We start from the raw sequence: 21,147 nt of genomic DNA on the forward strand, positions 1-21,147 counted from the left end.
AGTTTTAAGTCAGAAGAAAAAGAGATGGACTGCCCGCTGCCGGACGAAATTCGTTCTTTACTATGGAATTTTCATTTGGATTTGTTACGAAACTGTGGCGAACAGATTGCAGATGAATCAGCAAAGGAAGAAAAGGTTAGTAGCGTTGACTCTCAGGCTAATACCACGTTGCATGATGAAATAAAAAGTAACTTCTGGGTAATTATTTAAGCCTTCTTGGAGAAAGCGGTTGGTGACGTTTGTGGGGAAGGTAACCAGCTTCAGAAAAACAGAACATTCTGGTGTTTCATCGAATGACAAAGGACCAACCGCCCCAACATATTTTAGGGAAATTATTCAAAATACAATGGTAACTTGGGCGCAAGAAAAAAGAGTGGAAGATCCGACCCTTGTTCGTGAGATATTCCGTCTTTTATATCGGCAGTACAACGGCATTGGAGAGGTGGGATGTGCAGTATAAATAAGATGCTTAGATCAGGGAAGACTGCTTTTAAGCGCATGTCTTTAACGTTATTATAAAATAAGGAGAACTATAAACCTTCCTTCCTATAAACCTTGTGCTTCCTGATCTAAAACGATTTTCAGTTCTTAATTACGAAATGTACTGTCTTTGAAAATACTTTGCCTCCTCTCCGAACCTTTTACGATCATTCTTTTTTATTACTTCTATATTAAGTGTGCCTTGACGCCGTTTAAGACCGCTTAATAAAAAAATAAAAAAAAATAAGGAGGACTATAAACCGAATTTTCAACTGTAAAGTACTAAAAGAAGGAACACATTTCAGCTATTAGTTATCTTTAAATCAAGTTATTAACTTGCAGCTACATGAAGCTCTTATGAGGTCTTATTGTATCAGCGAGGTTTCGGAGCAAGATACGATGGGATTGCTACATGCTCTTTCTCGGCTTCGTTCTTTGCTTTCTGTAAAGCTTGGTCGAGAAGAAGAAGCCTTGATCATTAGCGAGCTCAAGTAAGACGTCTTCTTTTCCTTTGCGAGATATGAATCTAAATCTTCTTGTAACTTGTACTTCGTCACAGCATTGTCTTGATAACTTTTAAGACATTTATACTAAAAGCACTTGGGCGTGCAACTCTTCGCCAATGAAGCTCTACATATCTGCACTTCCAAACATTGATCCAGATCACTTTTAGAAATATAATTGGTTTTCTTTTCTGAAAATATTACCCATATTTATTAATAGCTTTTTAATTTCACAGAAAACATGTGAATAAATACACTAATACCCACAAAACGCCCCGTTGATTAACTTAGTTCATATATATTTTGCTTTTTAGTAAAATAATGAACAACAAGGTGTTCTACCAGCACCCAAACCTGATGAGGATTCTATGCATGCATGAAACAGTCATGGAGGTCATGGTTAGTGTTCTTGGCAAGGAAGACGATGACGATAACAGCGGTATGTGTCACTGTAAATGCAGCCTTTGCATATTCGTATGACCATATGGAAAATGACAATCTTGACGTTGAAAATTTCTTGTTGGGAACATGTGCATTGTGCATAGGTCCGGAAGTGCAGTTTCCACGCATGGTGGCAGCTTGTTGCAGGTTTCTCTGCTATTTTTGTCGTATCAGTCGCAAGAACCAGGGGGCATTGTTTGAACATTTGCAATTCCTTCTTGAACACGGTTTTGTCGGTTTAGGTAGGTATGGCCACTGAACGGCAATATACAACCATTAAAACTGAAAAGCAGTTTGTTATATCATCGTTTGCCTGACATGCATACTTTTTATCTTTTTTAATTTGCTAAAATATTTCTAGCATCTCCTTCGATGCGAGGCTCAACACCTCTGGACGTTGCAGCTGCCTCCGTGATGGATAACAACGAACTGGCACTTGCTCTGCGAGAAAACGATCTAGAAAAGGTTGTTAAAATTTTTTCAGAAGATCAATTTTCTCTTTTCTCTTCAATTTTATTTTTACTGCTGTTCCATTATCAGCTGGTGGAGAATCTTGCTGTATGTGGTGTCCAAAGCTCTAATATTCTCCTGCGAAGAGGATACCCCGATATTGGATGGAATCCGCTCGAAGGAGAACGTTACTTGGACTTTTTGAAGCACGCAGTATTTGTTAACGGTAAAGTATTCGTCTGATGAATGGTTTGAATTGGTTGGATAAAATAAATAGTTTTAAATAATTCCAGGAATACTTAAAAGTCCAAAATATTTGCCGTTTAAAATACTTTTCTGAAATGTCATTCAGAAAAAATATCTTATACATTATAGTAATAAATTTGCATTTTAAAGGTGAAAGCGTTGAAGAAAATGCCAATCTTGTGGTTCGTCTTCTAATCCGAAGGCCAGAGTGCTTAGGTCCGAGTTTGCGTGGAGAAGGTGGCCGAGGACTTCTTGCAGGCATCACGGAAGCTCTTCAGATTTGTCACGATCCTACTAGAGATGGGCCAGATCCGAATCTTTATCGTCATCGGTAAACTAAAACAAGTTGTTCGTTTTGTTAATGCCAACTTGTTGTCATGTGCATTGTACAGTAACTCATCCTGTGAAATATTGTTCTGTTCAAAACTACTAATTTCTTGTTTTACAGGTTTGATGACGCTGATGAGGAAGAAGATGAAGAAGTCCATATGGGATTTGTCATTTTGGCATTTTACTCTGCTCTGATAGATCTTCTTGGGCGATGTGCTCCTGAACAAAATTTAATATTGCAGGTAACGTATAGACTCGTCTTAGGTTACAATGAAGTCGATGTCGTCGAGTAGAATTGTGAATGTAGAAATCATAGTTAAATTCTTTTTCCAGGGTAAAAGTGAGGCTATCCGCATTCGAAGCATTTTGAGGAGCTTAGTTCCACTAGAAGATTTGTTGGGAGTAATAAGTCTGTCATTTGAATTACCTCGTCTTGAAAGAGGTATATAAAAATTCAAAGTCCTTGTTACTGAGTTACCAGTAATAATTAATCAGGAAGTTCTGTCGCATATTTGATTCTTTATTTGTAGTGCTGCCAGCTTGATATAGACTTCTTACTCGATCTGACTAAGCAATCTTAGTAGTTTAAATGCGGTAAAGTAAATTACTACGTAAGCAAAGCTCTACCCGAGCTAAATATGTGCTTTTGATTGATGCAGAAGGTTCAAGTCATGTTAGAGAGCCAGATCTGTCAGCTTGCTTTATCCCCGACCACAAGGCTGCCATGATATTATTTCTTGAACGTGTATATGGCATTGACAATTCGCAGCTTTTTCTAAGATTACTAGAAGTCGGTTTGCTTCCTGATATGAAGGCTGCAGCTCAACTTGACACGGTACCCGCAGGCAACGCAGTTAAATCACCAACGTATTGTGACCACGTTCAACTTTTTAATAACCGACACAGGCAGATATTTTCTGAATTTTCTTTTGTTTTACCAGCCTTATCTAAGTGACACCGACATGGCTTTGGCGCTCAACAGATGTATGTGCCATAGCGTGCTGCCCCTTATAGTAAAACATGTCGAATTACTCCAAAGTTGCCAAAACAGAGTCAATTTGCTTGACCAGCTCTTGCACACCATCTACCGTATGTCTCGTGCGAAAGCTCTTACTAAAGCACAAAAGGAAATGATAAGTGGATGTTTAGTCGCCGTAGCAAGGTATTTCACAGCTCAAGAATCTCTTTTCTCAAGTTCAGGTATCAAACATACAGTTTTACATCTTAATGTGTTTCATTTTGCCTTCATCTCTGCAGCGTTTTGCGACCGTTCTTACTACAGAGCCTCCTCAAAAAACTGACGTTTGACGTTCCAACGCTAACCGAGGATACTTTTGTGCCTATCAGGGTGATGACTATTGATGAACTTGAAGCATTATTGTTTCAGTGCTGTTTTAAGCAGTATTAAGCATAGTTCGTACTCTCTGTACCTAATAGCATAATACATTGTTGATAGTAATGTAAATAATTAAATTAATTGATAATTTAACTTAAGTTTTTTTGCGTTTGTTAAAACAAAGTTGCTGACAAAACACTACACACGATGTTGGAAATATTACTATTTACATGACGGATGCGTAGAATTTGGAGCAGCTACAGATGAAGAAAAACATTTGACGATGGTTCTCTTCTGGGGAATATTTGATTCACTTGTTAAGGAGGTTCTGCGTCACTATAACGTAGATTTTTCAATGATTAATTAATTTTATATATCGCGCTTAAATAAGTAATTGTGTGAGCGAAGGAAAACCAACCGACAATGTAATTGATGCTTTCAGATTTATAATCCCGATTTATTCTCGAGAGTTTTACCTTGTCTTTGTGCCATTGCTAATGCTTTGCCATCCGACTATGCCCTATCACCAGCTCTCGAAAAATTGCGTCAGCAGCCATCGTTCGACGCTGATGGAAAATTCCTTCCAAAACCGGTTAACACAAAAGAGTAAGTAGCAAAACACAAAAGGCTAAGGTACCTTCATTCGAGGTTAGGCCTACCAGTGTTAAAAGAATTGGATGATTAATTGGGGTTGTTAGGCAAGTAAAACAAATAGAAATTAAAGGCAAAGCAATTTTCGTGTTTGTTACTAGCATACTATTACCGGATAAGTTGGAGATATTTGTCGCAAAATATTCGGAGCAGTGGCACGATGCATGGGCTCTGGAGAAAATGCAGTCAGGGTGGTCGTATGGTCCGCAGTATAATGACCAACTCAAGCAACATCCATTGATCAAGGCTTATAAATCTCTTAGCGAAAGAGTAAGTCTTAGTAAAGTCATGCATCTTATTTTTCAGCCGTTTTGGTCTTGCTATGTTTGAGTTCTTGAGTGCCGTATAGTTAAATGAAAGAGATTGGTAAATTTATTCTTAGGAAAAAGACGTTTACCGCCCCACCGTGCGAGAAGGGTTGAAAGCTCTCATTGCATGGGGTTGGAATATCCAACGTGCCAGGGACACCTTGGACCCATACGCTGTTGCACCACCCAACAAAATAAGATCCGTTTCTCAAAGCAATTTGGTATGATATGTTGACTTTTACCCTTAATTAAATCAATTGAAACACGTGTCTAAGGCCATAGGTTGTAATTCTGTATTAGAACTCTGACACTGGACAAAGGTATAATCCAAAACCACATGACCTCACTGGAATAACACTTAGCCGAGAAGTGGCGACCACTGCTGAGATGTTGGCGGAAAACTTCCACTTAGTATGGGCTAAAAAGAAAATGTTAGAAATTGAAACAAAAGCCTCCACAAACGGTGTGATGAACACTCAGCAAGTCACTGCTGCACTCTCTCAGAATGCGATGCTGGTTCCTTATGACAGATTGACAGCAAAAGAAAAAGAGAAAGATCGAAATAAAGCTTATGATCTGCTGAAATTCCTCCAGGTATTGTCAATATTGTTCTATATTGCAATTGCAAAGTGTCAGATAATGGACCCTCAACATTGAATAAGTAGTTTAAACATTGCATGCTCATTATTCAGTAAGCGAAAATAATACCAAACCAAACTTATTACGCACTGCAGTTCCATAATTACGTTCTAACTAAAGAAGAGGAAGATGACACGGAAATAAAATCTTCAGTTGAAAGGCGTTTCTCATCGATGGTTCTAGCTCGTCTGCTTAGCTATGTTGATCAGGTTAACAATGATGGCACTGCTTTACATTTATGTTATTATGACGCATACCTTTCAAGTTGGTAAAGTATAACATTTAAAGGTGTACTTCCGGACCTTCTTGTAAACTCATGTGTTTCTAAGTTGCAGCAGTTGTTTGGGCAATTTTGTATGAATGGTTTTCGTTTCTTTTTCATTGCACTGGATCACTTAAAGTTTTTGTAAAAAAATGACATTAATTGCAATTTGAATATTCGCAAATTTTTGCTAACCCATATTTGTATAGGCAAACATCTACGTCAACACACTTACACAGGCGATCGATGCTGTAAAACAGAAGCGAGTGGAGTGCATGGTTACTGGGGCTGGTTCGCACAACTCAGATAGGCTGACAGATCACACACCGTCCGACGATGTCAAGTTCTTTGCGAAGGTGAGTAAGCCCGATTAAGATCGAAAAGGTTCGAAAGTTTAATTTAACGAATGAGTCAAAAATATGCTCGAGCTCTCTGAGATTTTGCAGTTGGAAAATAAGCTAGCTGAGTTAAGATATGTCTTTGGACCGGTATTTGGAACTTCGTTAGTCAAAAGTCAAAAAATTGCCTTTGTCTTTGACTTGCTTCCCTACCGCAAAATCTATAGTCATCTTGGACTACCTGAAGACCGTAAAGTCGAACCTTGGGATAAAGGCGCAACAAAATAAAAATACTTCAATTGAGACCCTGCTGTGGTTGAAGTCACAACCTTACACTGTGGATTTTTTGTTTTTATTGAAAAAAAGTTGTTGCTGAACTGCAACGAAAAGTAATACAGACTCTAATTTTCACAAATTTAAGTCGTATCCCCGACTTCCATCTTTGGTGTAAATGATGTTAGACAATACTTTTGATATTGTCTAACATTATTTTTGTTTGGACAAAAGAAAGCTAAAATTTGAGTTTGGATATTAGGCCTATAACTATTGTCTTGTCTTTGTTATAGATCTGTTTGCCTTTCATGGAGTCGTATTTCAAGACACAAAAAATTTATTATGTGTCTTTGGAAGGAAGTTTAAATGAAGGAATGGCAACAGCTTCTAACAAGGAAAAAGAATTGGTGACCATGTACGTAAAGACATAATGGTTTCAGCGTCTGCAATTACAGTAAATCTTTTTAGTAGAGTGTTTGTTTTATCCCATATATAATAAGTATGTTTTGTATTAAGACATTTACCCCTTTTATGTTTTAGGTTATTTTGCAAGATGTCACTTTTGTTGAGGCAAAACACTAGCTTGTTTGGTAAGAGCTGTAGTTTATAGAAACAGTATACGAAACCTTAGCATTTACCTAAATATACATGATTTCCTAAATCTATTTTTTCAATTGCTTTAAAGGTGTTGATGCTGCTTGTGGTATAAGTTGTTTGAAGGCTCTTGCTGAATGCATCGATGCTTCGTAAGTTTGATTTAGGTTCTTACTGCTGTGTTTTTGTGACCCGGCAAAGCGTAACAAGCTTAATGTGATCTTCCGTTGTTGAGCAATATTCAGTTTAACAATTTTGTTCAAATTAGACAATCTATAATTTTTGTAGAAACGAATTTTCAAAATCAAATTCATGACGTGTAGTGCTACATAGGTTAACAGCAAGGATACTGGTACCTTAATAAAAAAACGGTGTTTCAATACCATGTATTTCACTATCATTTTTATGAAGTACGGTTACAAAATCTTGTCCGGAACACATCAAACAATCTCTCATCACTTTCTTTAACAATGCCGCTGAAGACCTGAAACGGATGCTAGAACATATTAGCAGGTTTTCTCATAATCTCTGTTACTGGTCACTTACAAGCAAAATAAATCCCCGTTGCAACTTGAAGTAATTCGTTTTAGAGTATTTTACTTTGACTTAATTTTGCAGTGGTCGCAAGAATCAGTTGGGCTCTATCATGATTGGTGCACAGAATACGAATTACGTCACTTACTGTTTACTTCCGGTTCTGACAACTTTGTTTCGTCATCTAGGACGTCACCGTTATGGGCAAGATTTACTGCGTGAGTTTCTTTGTATTTTCCCCCTGCAAGCGCTCTTTTTGGTTTGCTGACGTTGCTTGTTTTGATATTTATCTTAGTGGACGAGATTCAAGTTTCTTGCTATAAGATCCTAAACGGTCTTTATAGTCTGGGTACAGGCAAAGGTGCATTTGTGAACAGGTAAAAAAATTTTTTGTATTGCGTAGTAGCGATTAATTTAAAATTGTAAACAAGTCCTATTGACGACCCTGGCATTTGTTATCGGTACATTTTCCATTTAATCGCTTCATATTCACCTCTGCTAACATAAATTTGCTGATATCATTGCCATCTAACGTCAGTATCATTTGTATTGTCATTAATATGATCAGTCTGGATGAAAACGGTCGTCGCCGAATCTCGATCCAAGCCACTCAAACGATATTTGAAGAGTAAGTGTTTTCGTTTCCACTAAAGAGCAAGTATGTGTTGAAAAACTATGTTGGTTTTATCAAGCGTTTATGAGCCGTTGTCTCACTCTTGAAAAATCGGTTTCATTTTTTGAATGCGTTTTTCGTCATTACATTACATCTTGTCGCCTTATTATAAGCTATCTGACTGCGGTTTGCTATCAACAGTGGTTGATTGTTTTGAACTGAGTCGTTATCGTGCTTTAGAACGTGATTAATCATATTGGTTTTAATATATGTCTTTTTAATTTTTGCTTTACTTAAACTAACCTATCTCACGATTTCAGGCACCGTGCTCATGTCGGGGAATGTCTTGCTGCTTTCGCAAGTTCATTCCCAGTCTCGTTTTTAGAACCAAATCTGAATAAATTCAACAGTTACTCAATCTACAACATCCTGAGCATTAAAGACAGAAAACGTAAGTTCGAATAGATAGAGTTATTAGCCAATAAAAGAGCTTTTTGTACATTCTTTCAATTTCAATTTCAGAGCTTGGATTGCCCCCTAAATTGGAGCAGCTTACGCCACTGTTGCCAACCTTGAAAACCCTTCTGGCAGACATTAGCAGATTAGCTGAATCTGGTGCCAAGTACGAAGACGCTCCCGAAATGATCGATATCATTCTCCCCATGATATGCAAGTACGCAGCATAACCATAAAGTACCTTTTGGTTATTCTGCCAAGCTACAGTAGTACTGCACATGTTTATCATGTCGTGGCTTACGAGAAAAATTAAGAAGCACAAAATTTTAATAGAAAGATGTATTACCGTATAGCAAGTGAACAGACCAATAACCGCCCATTTACCACACCAACCTGATGTTGATCAAACAGTTGAAAAGCCTTGTGTTGCAGTTACTTACCTCCATGGCTGGAGCAGGGGCCTGACAGCGGGAGAGTAATTGCAAAAACTGGCAAAAGTGACATAGATGAGAGTGAGGGTGTTTCTGCAAGTTTTTGTACCAGCGTGTCAAACGAAATACTCAGCAATGTTCTTAAAGATGTTCTAAAACTAATTAACAATAATCTCGGTACGGAAGATGCAGTGTGGATGAAGAGGATAGCAGGTTACCACTTTGCTTTTCCATGTTTTCAAAGAAGAAATAATTTTGTTTAATAAATTAACATGGACCGTCCATCATACTACTGAACTCGATTTTCTGATCTTACACAATGATTCTTTACTTTTCAGTTTACGCACAACCTATCATGATCTGCGACGATTCTAAGTTACTTGCCACACATTTTCTTCCCATTCTAACAAAGAGCTTACAAAAACTCCGGCAAAATCGTGATATGGAAGAACAGGTACTAAAACATTATTAGGAAGATGGTTTGCAGGGCAGCCTAACAACCGGTATATTATTGACCAAAGTAAGCTCAATTTCATCACAATATGCTTTCATTGCATGGAAACTTTTCTAATAACTCACACGTCATTGTCCATATTCTTATTGCAGTTGGCAGGTAGCAAAGGCACGATGGCTGATTTACTTAACATTGTAAGTAAAGACTAAAAAAATGCTATAAATGTGCTTTTTAAAATGATGCTCGTGTAATGCCTATAAACATGTTAAGGAATTGAGTATAATGTATTTTGCATTGTATGATAAATTGAAAAATCCGCTTCAGCATTTCAACTAATTACACCTGGCAACGCATGAATAAATTCTTAACTTAGTTTAGTATTTTGTTATAAATTATAGGTCATAAATTAACGTGGCTTTGTAAAAACTTTAGTTTTTTCCGTATGAAATCTGTTAACCAAAAAGTCGAAGATTTGCATAATGTATGCTTTTTCACGAAAGGTAAAGTACGATCACAGAGTAAATGACGTTTCTGATTTGGAATTGATGATGTTGGAAGATTACGCAATCATTGCACGTGATCTATATGCATTTTATCCTCTCTTGGTTCGTTACATCGACATTGGCAAGTAAGTGGCCTTGAAAAGCGCAATCTATCGAAATCGCTTATAACATTTCAGCGTTTTTCACTTTTTCCCTATAGGTCTCAATGGATAAAAGAAAAGAATTCAACGGCGGTGGAGCTATTCCATCTGGTATCGGAGATTTTCTACATTTGGACCAAATCCATGGTAAGTTGCATGATTTGTGAAAAGATAATTCTGTTGTAGTGAAAATATAAAACTTTAAAATTATCGAGGTATATAGCTTATAGCTTATAGCTTAAGCTTTGAAATTTATTATCATTGAATAAATGACACTTATCCCTGTAGAACTTTCGTCGGGAAGAACAAAACTTTGTTGTTCAAAATCAACTTGACAACATGGCTGTGTTAACTGCAGATAAAAGTGCAAGACCAAACGCTGCCTCCTTACTTGTAAGTTTAAAAGCTTTTCAATATCTTTGAATAGGGCTGACTCGTAGATATAGCCATTAGTGCATCTGACCAATAATAATTCACCTGAAAAAGAAACAGCTGTCCTCAATAACAATAACTCTGCTCTTACATTGTAGTCTAGCCAAAGGCTTACAAGAAAGCGTGGCGACAGATACTCGCCCACAACTTCGCTCATCGTGGCGTGTGTGAAACGATTGCTACCTGTCGGTCTCAACATGGGTGTTGTAGGGGATTACAGGTTTATCTTGGAGGCAAAAAATCGTTTCCTTCGTCGAGATACAGAAGTTGACATCGAGGAATACTTGACTTCGAGTGTGTTGGCAGAAACCACAACTACAGCGGTAACTTAGGAACGTCTGAATGTACATGTCGCCAACAAACATCTGCTTGAAATTTCTTCTCATGTTCCACAGGATAACAACAACAACTCAAGTATAAATCCAATTCCAGCCTTGGATTCTAATGTAAATAAGCGGGTCGATTGGCTTTTAGAAATGTCACGTGTTCAATACCATTTGCATACGGTAAGCACCTGAAAACAAATTTTTATGTTCACAAATGATGTTGTGAATTATACAGTAGCACAAATAAGTTGGTGCCGCAGGTTGAACACCCTCCTAAGTCCCGTCGTGCTGTTTGGAAAAAACTGATGTCAAAGCAAAGAAAACGTGCTGTGGTGTCTTGCTTCCGAATGGTACCGCTTTACAATTTACCACTGTGAGTCTGCTAAACTACATCGATGTATACAGCTTGCTAGTTATTCATATTTATAGACTGTAAGTGTAGCAGCAGTCGAACAAGCAATGAACAACTTAAAGTTATCTGAAAATACCGGTAATTAAGCTTAAGTGATAAGGACAGGAAATTGACAAATTCAACTTCAGCAAAACTTGAAACAGGCACCGCGTTTCCAATTGCTTCTTAATAAATTACAAGGACATTTGGCTCCTTACCGAAGAACAAAACAAGTGCCAGATGATTAATATAATAACGGTAAACCTGATGTCCATGAAATGTTCCTGTAAAGCACGAGTTTTGCATCCTTGACAGCTCAAAACATGTGCTTGTCCCTAACTGAAGTCGGTATTGTTATTTTCTCACTTTTCTGTGTGTTTTGAAACGTGTGTTATATTTGTGTGTTTTGTGTTAGGCACAAGGCAATTTCGGAGTTTACACCGTCATATGGTCAGTATTGGGTTGCAAGTGAAAACAGAAACTTTGCGCAAGAAATGTTTATGAACATTTGTAAGGTAGTCTGCCTTTGCTACAGTTTTTCGCCACCTCACTGTCAAATCTCACACTGGGCTCCACACTTTGCATCATTACTGACGCTTTTGATTTTGTTATGAAGTCAAAGGAGGATACCTAATATTCGCTGCATTTACTACAAAATTTTGCAACATAGATCAAAATAGGCTCATTTCACGGTGTAAATGCCCTTCTGTCGTTTGTTAAATCGGTTTGTGACTCACGTATACTGCAATAGAATAGTTTACCAGCTTAGTCTTGTTTCAACTGGCTTTGCACAGTCAGCATGCGGCACAAAAATTTAACTTTATAATCATAACGTTTAGCAATAATTAACTTGTGCACCATTATGTCATTCACAGCACTAAAACTTTGTTGCACATTTGCATGTCGTATATAATTTCTACTGTTTTCCCTAACGTATACGCCTAAACGAAATATACTGAACTGATCATGAATATGAAGGTTTTGTCGTGCATGTCATGCTTGATGGGAAACTGATCATTGCGCAATCAATGACAACTCAAAAAGAAAACTTTCTTCCTACTTTACAGCCTGCAGGAATGGAAGAAAATGACAACAACAAAATTGCTAATTCATCCCAACGGGATCCTCTGCAGCAACTGATCTTAGTTTTCAACATAGGCGCCGTCACAGCTCATGGGTAGGCCTATGCTAGCTCATCCCTCAGCAAATCGGCTGCTGGTTACTAGATTTCACAAAAAAATCATACCACAATTGTTTTACATTATAGTAACAAAGATTTGTATTACAGTCGGTTAAAAGATGACGAACTGTATTTGTCATACGCCGATCTCATGGCGCAGAGTTGTCATACGGGAGATGATGAGACAGATGAAGTTGAGAAAGAAGAAGATGCAGATGCAGGAAAATCTTTCAAGGTCAATTGTGTTTTGATTTGGTTGTGTGACTACCTCACATTGTGTTGAAGAAGCCGCAGATACAATCATATCCGTTTATAATTATCATACGCATTAAATTGTGATTACTTGTAGGAAAAAGAAAAGGAAAAACAGCGCTTGCTCTATGAACAAAAACGTTTGGCGATACGCGGTGCGGCTGAGATGGTATTACACACTGTGAGCGCCAGTGGTGGCGAAGTGTCGGAGACAATAATGGCAACATTACAGCTTGGCATTGCTTTGCTTACTGGGGGAAATCAACTGGTTCAAAAAGTAAGCCTCATGCAGCCCTAAAGATAAATGTTTTCAATGGGTTGAAGTTCAATCAAATACGCCTTCATAGAAGTTCGCATTTTGTGCTGAAATGTCGTCTATATCTTGTTTAGATAATGCTCGAACACTTGCAAACAAAGAAAGATTCCAGTTTCTTTGCAAGTGTTGCAGGTTTGATGAATCAATGCAGGTGAAGACATATACGTGTTGGTTTTTACGTTTTAGATGCCTAGTTAGCCAAAAGATAACAAACTAAATATGTGATTTTTGCCATGCTTTTTGAAGCCGCTATAAATTATTTAATACGGCTCATGTACAACGTTACAGTGTGTTGGATTTAAATGCCTATGAGAGATGCATGAAAGCAGAAAATATGGGAACAGTCAGTGATGGAAATGCTGCTGGTAGGTTTGATGTGTTGTGTGTTAATTTAACGATATCGCCATAAAGAAGAGGATCCTAAACGATGCGTCATGGTGATGCACTATATTGACTAAATCACTAAGATGTTGTGTGATGATCATAACGAGCATCGCGAATTTCCAACATATTTATCTTATTCCACTTTACAAGTACAGTAATCTACTGTTCATAGGCCTATAGTACGGAACCAGCGCGTATTCTTATACCCTATATAGGACATAAGACGTCACATACCATTAACCATACATTAGCTATATCGTATAGCCTAGCTACATTGAGACACTTCCCTACGTAAGTTTTTTTTAGAATTCTGGCTCTTAACATTTTTAAGTGCCAAGCTGCATTTAACAACATGCCTAATCGGGAATAATTACCGTATTTACGTCCATAAAAATTTAACCCTGGCTACGGCTTTGATCAGGCTGCGATTTATGCGTATAAAAATGTGTACAGTCCGACGTGAATTTCAAGGGCCACTAAACAGTTGCAAAGGATTTGTGACGTAACATCCCCTTACATATGATCCTGATACAGGCGTGTGATTCTTTACTTGTAAGTAGAATGCAATGCATAAAAATTAATCAGGGACGAGTTTTTTTATATCAAGAAGAGAATTTGAATGAGATCGCTGTGATAAGTTCAAAACGTCCGAAATAACTCCATCAACGCAATCAAGTTGTCGTAGCTTTTTCATACTGAACTATGAATATACGGTGTTATTTTTATTTCACATTTTGATGACCTCATTCCGATTTAGCTTAATGTATCCAATTGCTTGATTAAAATGATTGATTATTATAGAATTACTTGATTTCAATGCGATTGAATTTTTTTGTTTCTTTAAATTTTTGTCCACAATTTTTTTAATTTCAATATAGATTCTTTTCGTTTCTTTATTGGCGCTCATGCACAGCAAAGAAACGCTGTATTGCGACAAATAGTTGCCATAAACAGTGCGTCCTATTTAGTCTCATTGATGTGAATGTAAAGAAACTATAAAAATATGTTATTTATATCTTGGTATGTCATATATCACCAGGAATCAAAACAATGCATGATGATGAATTGACCTGTGCCCTCTTCCGTTTTCTCCAATTGCTGTGTGAAGGCCATAATGAAGGTATTTCGAAGATTTTCACCTGGGTTAGCTAGCCGATCATTTTATATTGAACCTTTCTACAATATACCACTATTCCAAAACATGGTAGTTTGTATCTTTTGTTCTAAATGTAACGTCATAGAATGTTGTCAGAAGTCGCTCTACAGGGGTGTCCAACCCGGGGCCCGCGGGCCACATTTGGCCCGCGGGAATGTTCTCAGTGGCCCGCGCGGTATTTTTCGAAATGACGTAATTTATGGCGAACTTACATTCCGAGAATTTGGCATTTATTGTTTGTTTACTACTTTCTGACAGCCATATGGAAAACTCGCTTCCCATTGCTACATCGTCCATCTCGCCGAATATTGCCGAACTTGTTAGAGAAAATAGTGCTAAACTTCACATTGAAAAGTCGACGTGTAGTAAAAACTTTGTTGACTTTACTATATCTTAGTATGTTTATTGTTCTTATAATTGTAAAAGAGGATAATACGTATTTCTAAGATTAGAATTTTGGTGCGTGGGTTTTAATTAGAAATTAGCAGTAAACACTCAAGTGGCCCGCGCAATCATTCGTAAATCGCATGTGGCCCTTTGGCCAAAAAGGTTGGACACCCCTGCTCTAAATCTAAACTATATGAATAACGAATGCTAACAACATCAAGCCAGTTGGATAAATGCCTGATAAAAGGATAATTTAAGTACCAATTATTGTTAGGCTATAGTTTAAACGAAAAAAGCTTGCTTTGTGACCATCTGTTCCTTTTTTATCCAGCTTTTCAAAATTACCTTCGTTCTCAAGCGGGAAACAATCACACAGTTAATATCATCGTATCAACTGTCGATTATCTCCTGCGCTTACAGGAGTCCATCAGCGATTTTTACTGGTATTATTCTGGAAAGGAAACCATTGATGCACCAGTAAGACGTATTTTTACACCAGGATTTTGCTCGATTTTCTAGTCTCTATATGTAGCAAAGTTTCTTTAATATTGAATGCGGCAGAAAATATCCAAAGTATAATGCTTATGCTACACATGTTGTTCGGATAACAACATACTTCTATGTACAGGGTCAGGAAAACTTTTCCAAGGCAATCGCGGTTGCAAAACAGGTCTTTAATTCCCTCACTGAATATATACAGGTAAGTCATTCAAAATTAGTTCGATTAGACTCTACTGTTCTGGGCTGAAATGAGAATTTCAGTTAATACTATACGATACGAAAATGTTTCACGTATTTAGCCTATAGGTAAATCTGATGCATGTTAAGTCGCTTTCTGTGTTATCCTACTACCTTTCTCATTATAGTTTTCTGATGGGTATTGAGTATTGATGTTATTGCAGATGTTGTTACGTTGTTATTTTAAACACGTTCTTGCGCAGCAGTAAACCTTGCGTCCGTGTGTTTTTCGGGTGTTCTATTGTACGCTTCTTGCAAACCAGTAATGCTTTTCGCTGAACACAGGGACCCTGCGAAGGTAATCAACAAGCACTTGCACACAGCCGCTTATGGGATGCAGTTGTAGGATTTCTTCATGTATTTGCTAACATGCAAATGAAACTGTCCCAAGATTCCGGTCGACAACTTTCCCTGCTGAAAGAACTGCTTGACTTGCAACAAGATATGGTCGTCATGCTTCTCTCCATGCTGGAAGGTATATGCCCCTACCTGTTGTCGGCTTTATGGTCCGGATAATCTTTCATACAAAGCATACAACGCTAATAGTATACCATACTGTAATTACTGCACAGTATACTGTAATAACTAACTTATAATTTGATAATAACTTAGGGCCGAATAGTGGCATGGTCAAGTATTCCAATTGGTATTTTAGGTAACGTGGTCGATGGGACAATTGGACGTCAGTTGGTCGACACCTTGATTGAGTCATCGCACAATGTTGGACTCATCCTTCGATTTTTCAACATGTTTCTCCGCCTTAAGGACATCACGTCTTCCGAACGGTTTACTGAATACGACCCAGAAAATAAAGGAATCGTTTCGAGGAGAGATTTTCAAAGGGCAATGGTGGCATCCAAAGTTTATACAAGGTATTCGGCCGAAATTACTGTCATAATATTATTACAAATCTGTATTCGTTGTTAACAGACAAGGACGAGGGCATCGAAACTAAATTTAACCAAAGACATTGGTCTGTTATGGGTTCCTTGCTTTACAGCAAAGAAATAGAATTCCTGTTGAGCTGCGGCCTTTCCCCGGATGAAGATTATCTGAACTACAAGGAATTTACGGAAAGATTTCACGAACCCGCCGCTGATATTGGTTTTAATATGGCTGTGTTACTAACCAACCTTTCCGAACATATGCCTCAAGATAGCAGGTCTTTGCAAATGAATCATACTTCTAGTTTCGAAATATGACTCTTTGGATTGAGTTTTTGCTGCGTTAACAAGCTCAATCGGAGATTGCAATCACAACAAACTATACGAAGTAGCCCAGATATTTAATTTAGCTTTGTCTGCGGAGAAAGGTCTACATTACCTTGAAATAAAAAAGCTTTTTTGTAGATTGAAACAATTTTTGGAGATGGCGGAAGCAATGTTGGATTATTTTAAGCCAAATCTGGGACGCATAGAGATTCTCGGCGGAGCAAAACGAATTGAGCGGGTTTATTTTAATATCCGAGACTCAAGGTAATATTTCCAAATGATCAAAAATATCCACAAAAATGTTTAGAATATACGCACTACGTAAAATAATTTACTTAACCAACAGGGGTTGGGTAAAAAAAGTTTGAACTAAAAGTATTTAACTTTTGTAGCTTTTAATTAATTTTTCTGTTTTACATAATGTGGTCCATCCAGCCTGCAGCAGTGGCAGAAACCCCAGGTTCAAGAGTCGAAGCGTCAGTTTTTCTTTGACGTCATCAATGAAGATGGAGACAAAGGACGCATGGAGGAGTTCATTAATTTTTGCGAGGACACTATTTTTGAGGTAAGTCCTACAAGTAGATCCATGGAAAGGCGGGTACTGATTAGCTGTTAGATGTTTTCAAATCTGTACGCTTATAACAGATGCAATTAGCGGCAGAAATTAGTGAAGCTGGATTCGGTAGTTTACAAGAAGGAAATAACAGCCAAGAAGAAGATGAAGAACCGGCTCTCACAGAGTAAGCTATGCAGTATACGATCTATTTTTATTTGCCGCATTTTGAACACTTAAAAAGCTTTACTGCTCCTGGCAGTGACTTTTGTAAGCATCGAACTACTATGTCGTTTGCTATATCTCAATCATCACCTCAGCGTTAAGGTAAATGATGTCAATTTATGTTTTTTCAGCCCAGACGACGTTATTGGAAATATTGCAAGTTCTTTCAGTTACAAAAATATCAAGAAAAGGGTATGGAATTCCTTAATATTTGCATAATTTCCTTACATTATAAGCAATTTCGCAATATGTCCACCCCTATTTCTGATCGTCCTTGTTTATATGGTTTTTCTTAGGCGAAGGTTTTAAGGTCAATGTCTTGGATGGAGATTGTCTTTTCATTAGTCTGGTTAATCTTTGCTCTCTTTACAACGTCTTTCAAAGTGACAGTTGTACTTGTCAAGTATGTTAATGTAGCTACGACACCCTGATTTAACAATTCATTTTTTATTGGACTTAAGGCCATTTTTCATGCTAAAATGCATGAAATTGGATGCCGGCTATTTACCAACATTTACAGTGCTCGACTTTTGTACAGGGGCTGTGGAAATTTGATCAAAAGTCTTTTTTTCTCAAATTCGCTTGTAGTCGCCGCTAAGAAAGCTACAATGTACGAAATACTGGCAGATATGCCTCATCCAACTCAGGAAGGAGTTGAAGAAGAAATCACTGTAAGTTGGATTGTTGCGATTTTAAGTGTTTTACAAAACTTTTGCAACTCTTTGACCAATATGTCTTCCTGTCGTCATCTATATAATGCAGACACATTCATCAAATAAACACGAAAGAAACTACTCTCAAAGAGATATGGCTGCTGGTGACAAAGATGAGCTCATTACGAATATATTTGGCGTTAACATTAAGTATGAACTTGCATTTTCCTTCATACAAAACAGTAGGCTATATCCGCTGGTTTCCTGAAATCTGTGATTAGGTTATTCGAAGTACTAGTTATTTTGTTATTATTAACATAACTTATTAACGTTTTGTCAAACTTTTCCAGAAAAGGCAACGATTTAATAAAAGCGGTTGCGCACAAGAAGAAAGATGCAGGGTTTGGCGATTTCAGCGTGGATGAAGCTGCCAATACATTTAGCATGCTTGCTTCAGATATTGAGAGCGGATATTCTACTCCGAGTATCGATTCATCCCAGAAAAGGCGTAAGACGTTGACCAGAAGTAAAACGATTGAACGCACTCATCACATAAGTAGAGCTGAGGTAATTTTTAAAAATTAGTCGTTTAATATATTGATTCCATCGAGCATACTTAAATCCAAAATAAAATTTCAGCTAAAGTCAACTTTTGAAATTTCTGAGATTCAAACAAAATTTGTCCAGACCCTTTCTGGCGATCGATCTCACCATGCTCAACCTCTTAACGACATCAAAAGCATGTCATTTGACATGGCCAGATCACAGAGCATAGACTGGGAACCTGATGCGGTATCACCATGGAGGCATTGCATGCAGTTATGCGGGCGCCCACAACGCTATACAACACAGGAGAAAGTTGATGACAAAGTGGCTGCATTTTGGGATCAAGTCAATAATTTTAACAATGGAATTATGGTATGTATTTGCTGATCATGATGCGTGAAAGTCTTGGTTGCAGGTGACGAAAGTATGCTGCAAGTTGTACGAAGAACAACAATGTTGTGAAAAGTTGTGACGTCTGATTGTTATGCAGCATGTGGTAGTCAGACGTATACATTTCCATCATAATCCTATATGTCAATTTTCAGGGGATGTTTGCCAGAAACTTTTACAATTTCAAGATTCTTGCATTGGCCGTAACATTTATAATAAACTTTATTCTACTATTCTGCAAGGTTTGTGCAACGTTTAAATTCTCAGATCGGGTATCTGATGACAACTTTTACTAGTCAAAAAGAAACAATCGATTTTCATGTTAATTAGTGGCAAGCTCTAAACGAAGATTTAGCCGGCGACGAAGATGTTGCAAATGACATGGAAATCAATGATGAGGCAAATGAACAGATAGTTTTGGAGGAAGATACCGGTTACATGAAGCCGGGACTCATGATTCTTGCAATCGGTCATGTCATATTAAGCTTGTCTATGTTGATATCCTACTACAGATTAAAGGTGCATTAATCAAGTTACAGTTATTGCTTTGTTTACCTTTCATGCGTAGTTCTGGTTAACTATAAAACTGCTTTTGTTACATTGTACAAACCACAAGCACTTTTAGTTGAATATTTCCAATTATTTTGACTTTATCAGGTGCCGTTGGTTATTTTCAAACGCGAGAAAGAAATCGCACGTAAGTTGGAGTTTGATGGATTGTATGTTATCGAAGAGCCTAGTGATAATGACGTTGCTGGTCAGTGGGACAGGCTAGTCATTTCCTGCCCATCTTTTCCGTCGAACTACTGGGACAAATTCATAAAGAAAAAGGCATGCATTGGACCTCGTTTGACGACGCATTTCCATCTGGTTAATGGCAGTGTAAAACAGAAAATTGCTTATTATATATTTCAGGTATTGGACAAATTCGGTCCACAAGTCGGTCAGGAAAAGGTTCAGGAACTTTTGGGAATGGACAGGTCTAGCACCAGCTTTTTGTTTGAAAATGAAAAACCTCCGGAAAGCTTATTACTGCAGCTGTAAGTCTGCTTAGGTCATGCATTTGCATTGCTTCGGATTATGAAATGACAAATCATAAATCGTTTGACAGATAATACCATTTCTTTAGTGTGGGAAATCTAGATCTGAGATATACTATATGGAAAATGGGCGCTATGTTTAATGACCAATCATTTCTCTACCTCCTCTGGTACTTCGTCATGTCAGTTCTGGGACAGTATAACCGCTTCTTCTTTTCTCTTCATCTTCTCGACATAGCCATGTGTTCCAAAGGGTTAAGGACAATTTTGACATCAGTAACCCATAACGGCAAGCAGGTATAATAATACTAAGTAGTAAGAGCAAAATTGGTAGACCTACCGCCTGAGTTCGAAAGTAGCCTACAGTTTCGATCCTGTGCTGGATATTCTTTATAAATTGTGGTAGGCCCTCTGCTACTGGAAATGCAAAATTAGTAGCTCTTGTCGATTTTGTTCATATCGCAACCACTAAACTACTATAGTCTAGTCGTTGTTATCGCGTTCCTTCTTTTCCAGCTTTTACTGACAATTGGCCTTCTTACGGTGGTGGTATATCTTTACACTGTGCTAGCTTTCAATTTCTTCAAAAAGTTTTACAACAAAGGCGAGAGTGATGGCGACGAAGATTGGAAATGCCACGACATGTTTTCGGTATGATTTTATTGAGTTTCATTGTACAATTAATTGTTTATGTTGCTCATTTTTTTCGATGCCATTTCGGAGTCGACGTCTATTCGTACGAAAGCCGACAACGTCAGCTATGTCAATACTTAACTTGAGGTTGGTTCTCACAGTGCTTCCAGTTTCACTTTTACGCCGGTGTACGTGCCGGCGGTGGAATTGGTGATGAGTTGGATGATCCATCTGGAGATGATTACGAGTTCTACCGCATCGCGTTTGATATATCGTTTTTCTTCTTTGTGGTTGTCATCCTATTGGCCATTATACAGGGTAAGTGCATTTTAATTGAGCTATGCGTGAGTTG

The 21,147-nt window shown here is 37.8% G+C and overlaps 1 protein-coding gene across 7 annotated transcripts in view; it reads left to right on the forward strand.

Annotated features, from left to right (window-relative positions):
- The window catches only part of LOC143463532 (ryanodine receptor 2-like), a 40,392-nt gene that overhangs the window by 18,447 nt on the left and 798 nt on the right, over positions 1-21,147 (forward strand). For 2 of the 7 annotated variants that reach the window (XM_076962040.1, XM_076962045.1), the window contains 66 exons: positions 3-135; positions 212-442; positions 823-971; positions 1,298-1,422; positions 1,529-1,666; positions 1,786-1,889; positions 1,965-2,100; positions 2,271-2,451; positions 2,569-2,692; positions 2,784-2,892; positions 3,110-3,285; positions 3,392-3,612; positions 3,708-3,798; positions 3,971-4,111; positions 4,229-4,392; positions 4,539-4,707; positions 4,820-4,966; positions 5,046-5,339; positions 5,480-5,593; positions 5,856-6,002; positions 6,551-6,672; positions 6,798-6,847; positions 6,943-7,003; positions 7,263-7,364; positions 7,470-7,603; positions 7,681-7,762; positions 7,954-8,013; positions 8,319-8,449; positions 8,521-8,671; positions 8,887-9,098; positions 9,224-9,339; positions 9,492-9,533; positions 9,840-9,967; positions 10,042-10,129; positions 10,271-10,375; positions 10,513-10,737; positions 10,810-10,920; positions 11,001-11,113; positions 11,547-11,646; positions 12,199-12,308; positions 12,420-12,546; positions 12,661-12,840; positions 12,954-13,030; positions 13,168-13,244; positions 14,303-14,383; positions 15,138-15,283; positions 15,435-15,506; positions 15,830-16,019; positions 16,200-16,416; positions 16,545-16,706; positions 16,894-17,019; positions 17,191-17,320; positions 17,401-17,495; positions 17,665-17,725; positions 17,830-17,936; positions 18,072-18,204; positions 18,296-18,396; positions 18,537-18,753; positions 18,826-19,104; positions 19,278-19,364; positions 19,453-19,641; positions 19,780-19,953; positions 20,038-20,162; positions 20,252-20,459; positions 20,679-20,813; positions 20,957-21,113. In XM_076962040.1, coding sequence (XP_076818155.1) covers positions 3-135; positions 212-442; positions 823-971; positions 1,298-1,422; positions 1,529-1,666; positions 1,786-1,889; positions 1,965-2,100; positions 2,271-2,451; positions 2,569-2,692; positions 2,784-2,892; positions 3,110-3,285; positions 3,392-3,612; positions 3,708-3,798; positions 3,971-4,111; positions 4,229-4,392; positions 4,539-4,707; positions 4,820-4,966; positions 5,046-5,339; positions 5,480-5,593; positions 5,856-6,002; positions 6,551-6,672; positions 6,798-6,847; positions 6,943-7,003; positions 7,263-7,364; positions 7,470-7,603; positions 7,681-7,762; positions 7,954-8,013; positions 8,319-8,449; positions 8,521-8,671; positions 8,887-9,098; positions 9,224-9,339; positions 9,492-9,533; positions 9,840-9,967; positions 10,042-10,129; positions 10,271-10,375; positions 10,513-10,737; positions 10,810-10,920; positions 11,001-11,113; positions 11,547-11,646; positions 12,199-12,308; positions 12,420-12,546; positions 12,661-12,840; positions 12,954-13,030; positions 13,168-13,244; positions 14,303-14,383; positions 15,138-15,283; positions 15,435-15,506; positions 15,830-16,019; positions 16,200-16,416; positions 16,545-16,706; positions 16,894-17,019; positions 17,191-17,320; positions 17,401-17,495; positions 17,665-17,725; positions 17,830-17,936; positions 18,072-18,204; positions 18,296-18,396; positions 18,537-18,753; positions 18,826-19,104; positions 19,278-19,364; positions 19,453-19,641; positions 19,780-19,953; positions 20,038-20,162; positions 20,252-20,459; positions 20,679-20,813; positions 20,957-21,113 — 8,990 coding nt within the window. Of the gene's footprint in view, positions 1-2; positions 136-211; positions 443-822; positions 972-1,297; positions 1,423-1,528; positions 1,667-1,785; positions 1,890-1,964; positions 2,101-2,270; positions 2,452-2,568; positions 2,693-2,783; positions 2,893-3,109; positions 3,286-3,391; positions 3,613-3,707; positions 3,799-3,970; positions 4,112-4,228; positions 4,393-4,538; positions 4,708-4,819; positions 4,967-5,045; positions 5,340-5,479; positions 5,594-5,855; positions 6,003-6,550; positions 6,673-6,797; positions 6,848-6,942; positions 7,004-7,262; positions 7,365-7,469; positions 7,604-7,680; positions 7,763-7,953; positions 8,014-8,318; positions 8,450-8,520; positions 8,672-8,886; positions 9,099-9,223; positions 9,340-9,491; positions 9,534-9,839; positions 9,968-10,041; positions 10,130-10,270; positions 10,376-10,512; positions 10,738-10,809; positions 10,921-11,000; positions 11,114-11,295; positions 11,390-11,546; positions 11,647-12,198; positions 12,309-12,419; positions 12,547-12,660; positions 12,841-12,953; positions 13,031-13,167; positions 13,245-14,302; positions 14,384-15,137; positions 15,284-15,434; positions 15,507-15,829; positions 16,020-16,199; positions 16,417-16,544; positions 16,707-16,893; positions 17,020-17,190; positions 17,321-17,400; positions 17,496-17,664; positions 17,726-17,829; positions 17,937-18,071; positions 18,205-18,295; positions 18,397-18,536; positions 18,754-18,825; positions 19,105-19,277; positions 19,365-19,452; positions 19,642-19,779; positions 19,954-20,037; positions 20,163-20,251; positions 20,460-20,678; positions 20,814-20,956; positions 21,114-21,147 lie in introns of all 7 variants that reach the window. The other 5 variants (XM_076962046.1, XM_076962047.1, XM_076962042.1 and 2 more) reach the window with 4 other exon arrangements.

This window comes from Clavelina lepadiformis, chromosome 6 (genome assembly GCF_947623445.1).
Source record: "Clavelina lepadiformis chromosome 6, kaClaLepa1.1, whole genome shotgun sequence".
Taxonomy (NCBI): domain Eukaryota; kingdom Metazoa; phylum Chordata; class Ascidiacea; order Aplousobranchia; family Clavelinidae; genus Clavelina; species Clavelina lepadiformis.